The 4,734-nt window shown below is 46.4% G+C and overlaps 1 protein-coding gene across 1 annotated transcript in view; it reads left to right on the top strand.

Annotated features, from left to right (window-relative positions):
• The window catches only part of CSNK2A1 (casein kinase 2 alpha 1), a 9,429-nt gene extending 4,695 nt beyond the window's left edge, over positions 1–4,734 (top strand). The window contains exons 8-12 of the mRNA XM_026042012.1: positions 666–767; positions 1,620–1,720; positions 2,331–2,479; positions 3,103–3,189; positions 3,672–4,734. Coding sequence (XP_025897797.1) covers positions 666–767; positions 1,620–1,720; positions 2,331–2,479; positions 3,103–3,189; positions 3,672–3,787 — 555 coding nt within the window. The 3' untranslated portion in view covers positions 3,788–4,734. The remainder of the gene's footprint in view (positions 1–665; positions 768–1,619; positions 1,721–2,330; positions 2,480–3,102; positions 3,190–3,671) is intronic.

The following is a 4,734-nucleotide window of genomic DNA, read 5'->3' as shown; positions in this document are numbered from 1 at the left end:
AAAAAAAAAAAAAAAAAAGTGGCTGTAAAGACACTGAATTAAATTAATAACTCATCTCAGGATCTAAGGAAGGTGCACAGAATTATCATCATGGATCTTGGAATGCAAATGTTGAGTAATTTTTAGCAAGGCTGATGTTGTAAGGTATAAAAAAATAATAAAAGAAAATGCTTTGGAGAATAGCTAGTGCTGTGTATGAACTCCTAAATTAAGCTGTAAAAGCATCTAGTAATCTGAGGGCAGTTTGCATTATTGAAGKGCTGTGGGCTGGAAGAAGCAGGGTTCCTGGTTGCTCTCACATTTTCTGTTCTCATGCTGTATTAAGGCAGTTCCTCATCTGTCCATGTTGTTCTTGCCTTCAAACTTCCCTTCTCAACCTAGTTTTTCCAGTACTTCACAACACACTGGTCTGTAGTGAAAACAGTTAAGAAGCAGCAGTCTTTACTGCAGAGGGTTGGAAATAGGATACCTGCTGTTTTGCTAATTGCTCTACCCAGTTTGCATAACTGGCACACAGTGGTCAAGCACTGTGGATGCATGAGCACCCCCCAGTCTGTTTCCAGACTGGAATTGTTGGAGGGAGGGACCCTGTTAAAAAAAAAAAAAAAAAAATCTTCACAACATTAATTCATTGAAAGCTGAATTGTGTTTCTGGTTTCGTACAGATGTATGATTACAGTCTGGATATGTGGAGTTTGGGCTGCATGTTGGCTAGTATGATATTCCGAAAGGAGCCCTTTTTCCATGGCCACGACAACTATGATCAGGTGRGAGCTGCGTCTGTTTTTTGTTCACTTAGCACAATGAAAGTTTTCTGCTTACAGATCTGTCAGGGGATGGGATAATTTAAATATTTTTGTAGGGTTTTTTTTGCTCAGTTTGAAGCCATATGCCTTTTCTAAAGCATCTAACCAATTAAAGAGAAGTAGATTTGTAAAACTTTGTATTCATGAGCTACTCAGTAGGTATCTAGAAAGATTATAACAATAGTTACATTAAGGCTGGTGTGTCCTGGTACATAGATCCTGAGGTTAAGCGAGGTGAAAAGTCCCTGCTCTGCTCTSTTTCCCTCTATGGAAACTGAATTCAGTGGTTTTATATAGATTCTGAAATCTTTGTGTTACCTTCAAACCAAAAGTCTTGTACTTTTAATCTGTGCTCTGYATCTGAGCTAATGTGTTCAGATTTAGAACACTGACCACCTTTTCCTCACACCTTCTCCCTGGAGCCCTCCAGCATGGCACTTGGCACTTTACAGACAAGTCACAAAGCTTCTAGGTTTTTTGTCTGGTTATTTTTGTCTTCCAGCCCTGRTAGCTTTGAGGAGTTGGCTATCAAGAGAATTAGTGTTGCAGGGTTTAAGTTTTTATGGTGGTTAGGGCATGCAGCTCTTTCCAGGCTGCTTTGGATTATGAGATATCAAGTCTGAGTGAGTATCAAGCGTGTTTGATACCTGCAATTCCATGTGGCTGGAGGAGTAGGAGCCACAGTGCTGTGGCTGCTGGATCACAGCACTCAGACCAGGCTCAGGCTCCCAAGGATCCTGCCACTGCAGTGTCGTTGTGCTGGCTTGGGCATTGCTGTTCTTTCACAGTGGGACTTGTTTTCTTTTTTCCCAGCTGGTGAGGATAGCCAAGGTGCTGGGAACAGAAGATCTGTAYGACTACATCGACAAATACAACATTGAACTGGATCCACGTTTCAATGACATCTTGGGCAGGTGAGGCAAGGTCCAGGGCAGCCCAGAAGCCTGTAAGCCCCTGGTAAACCAGCACAGCTACTGCTTCGGCAACAGACCTTTAAGTAAACAAGCACTTGTGCTTGAGGGGAAGAGGCTGTGCCAGGATTCTAGACAGCAGTTGCTTTGTGGCCCCGGTCCCTTTTACCACTGCTTCCCCAGGAAGGTCCTTCTCTGCAGATTCACCCAAAACGTTTTTAAATGACATTTAGACAGAAAATGAACTGCTGGAGCTGAAGCATTAGAGGCAAATGTTCTCTTGGTATTCTAGCAAGGAAACAAGTACCAGTGTTTCTGAGAATTACAGTGCAGGATATCAGCTACTGCTTAAGATGACATTTGCCTGGAGTTATTTCATGTGTGACATGGACAAAATTAGAAAGAACTGGTGCTGGGGGGGTTAGAGCAGAGCAGAAGATGGGGATTCAGGCCTGTTAGTTCATGCTGAACGTCAGTGCGTGTGGTGCCGAGGGCCGTGGCTGCTGCGCCCGCATGGTGGCACTGCATGTGTGCCCTGTGCAGTCTGGCTTTTTGCAGACGTGGCATTCGTCACTGTGTCCCCATCGCTCTCCTTTGTGTGTGTTTTCTGCAGACACTCCCGTAAGCGATGGGAGCGCTTTGTTCACAGCGAGAACCAACATCTGGTAAGTCCAGAAGCTCTGGATTTCTTAGACAAGCTGCTGCGATATGATCACCAGTCACGACTCACAGCGAGAGAAGCCATGGAACACCCCTACTTCTGTAAGTACCAACTCTTACCATGAGCTGTTGCCTCAACAGTTCATGCCCTGCCTCTGGCAAATGTCACTTCCAGGGCCTTATAGAGATAGGAGCTCCATATGGGTTTGTGAACTGGGAAGGGGTTGTTTCTGTTCAGATGGTAGCATTGTTTACGTGCAGCTGAAAATAAAGAGGTAGTGCTTAAAATGGGGATGTTTTATGAAAGACATCAGTTGTCACTTGAGCTCGCTGCAACTCAAAAGCTACTGTGGGATGTGTATTTATATGCAGTGTTACTGTAACTTGTGAAGATCTTACTGCTTGCTACATAAACCCAGTTTAGGGGGTTAGAACCGTAGGGTTGGTTTTATTAATTTGCATAAAGAGGTTGACCTCGCCTTCATGTCCTTCAGCTTTCACTGCCAAGCAGCACTCCCACGCTAGAAGGCACATTATTTGAGCCACTTGGAGTTATCCCACCTCCCTGGTTCTTTCCTGGGTGATTCCCAGTGGAGCCAGAGGGCAGGGCTGCAGGCGGGAGCTGCTGTGAGTCCCGGCGCAGGCAGCTTGGCAGGGCTTGCTGTGCCCAGGGCAGGCAGGACRCCGGTGCCACCACGGCCCTAACGCTGCTGGCTTCCTCCTAGATCCCATCGTGAAAGACCAGGCTCGAATGGGCTCCTCCACCATGCCCGGGGGCAGCACTCCCGTCAGCAGTGCCAGCATGATGTCAGGTCAGTGCTCACATTGCGTCGGTGCCCGGCAGTTTAAAGCGTTTATAATAACTGCGTGGATATCGGGATCCAGGAGAGGGAATTCTGCCGGGGAGCATTAGGTCATCTCCTGGGGCTGATGACAAGTGCAAGGAGACGGTGATAAGTAGCCTCTGTGCAGCTTGATCTRTTCTTTTCTTTCAGTCTTACTTTAAAGAAAAATTGCTTTGCAGCTGGATGTTTTGGAAGCAGCTTGGAGGGCAGTGATCCTGTCACACAGGGCCACATGTGCCCTTAGGACACGCTTGTGTGCATTCAACTCTGAGCTCTCCTCAGAGAGCAGCAGAATAACTTTCATCTCAGTTTATTTTTGGAAGCTGTGGAATAAAACCAAGTGCCACCAAACTGAACCGCAGAGATAACAGTTCATTGAAGAAGTTTTGCTGTCGTGGGAAGTGATGCACTGTTTTTCCTCTAACTCCTGTTTAATGTCTTTGTTTCAGGGATCTCTTCAGTGCCAACACCGTCACCCCTCGGACCCCTAGCAGGCTCACCCGTCATTTCTGCCACCACCACCCTGGGGATGCCGGTTCCAGCCGCGGCGGGAGCTCAGCAGTAGTGACGGCTCCTGTCTCCTGCTGCCTGGGCTGAGTCGGGTGGGGAAGAGCTTTCCCCTCCACCTCTGCCCAGCCGCAGCTCGTGCCTGGCAGGGGAGGGAGGGGATGGAGCGCTTTGGAGGCACCGTGTCTGAACTGTTGCTTGTGGATTTATAGTAGTTCAGTCATTATATACAAAATTATTATAGGCTGATTTTTCTTTTTTTACTTGAACTTTTCGTAACTCAGGGGATTCCCTGAAAATACCTACAGATGGAATATTTCTCGGACAGTTCTTTTYCCCCCCCCCCAAAAAAAAACCCCAATACTCTTCATTTAAGAACAGAGATGAACCAACAGCATTTCCAAGCTATTGCATCCTGCTGGAAATCTCTTCTCTTCATGCTCCCACCATTACTCCTCCACCAGCCTACACCTTGGGGGATTGTGCCGTTCTCCAGAGACTACCAAACCAAGTCTTCATGAGGCAGGGGAGGGGGATTTGCAAAGTTACTGGTCACTTTAACCCTGTATCCTACATATGACTCAGCTGGGGTACACTGAGGAGACAATTCCAGTATGGAGAAGTGGTAATAAACGTAAAAGAAGTGCAGATAATGTCTAAAACCCTATTTTGATTGAATCATGTCTCCTTAGGAGCCAAGCAGAAGGCCAACTCACTCCCTTGCATGTAATTCTAGTCTTAAAGCATAAAGTTGTCGATCGAATTGAAGTCCTTGCCGTTTCCTGGAAGAGGTGCTCCTGTAGAGGAAGCCGTACTCTGATCAGCACCTTTCTCATGGAGGGTTCTTCCTGCCATTGCTTGGCTTGGATCTCTGGAATTAGTTTGTTATTGAGTATATTATTTTTAAATTGTTCATATAGGTTTCAAGCTGGTGGCTACTTTAAAGCTGGAAAAAATCAGACTGCGCCAAGTCAGATAGCACATCTTCACCCACCATCCCCTCCC

Source organism: Nothoprocta perdicaria, unplaced genomic scaffold, assembly GCF_003342845.1.
Source record: "Nothoprocta perdicaria isolate Ctin4 unplaced genomic scaffold, notPer1 scaffold_3, whole genome shotgun sequence".
Classification (NCBI taxonomy): Eukaryota; Metazoa; Chordata; class Aves; order Tinamiformes; family Tinamidae; genus Nothoprocta; species Nothoprocta perdicaria.
Note: the sequence above shows the minus strand (reverse complement) of the source record. Positions and strands in the feature narration are given on the sequence as shown.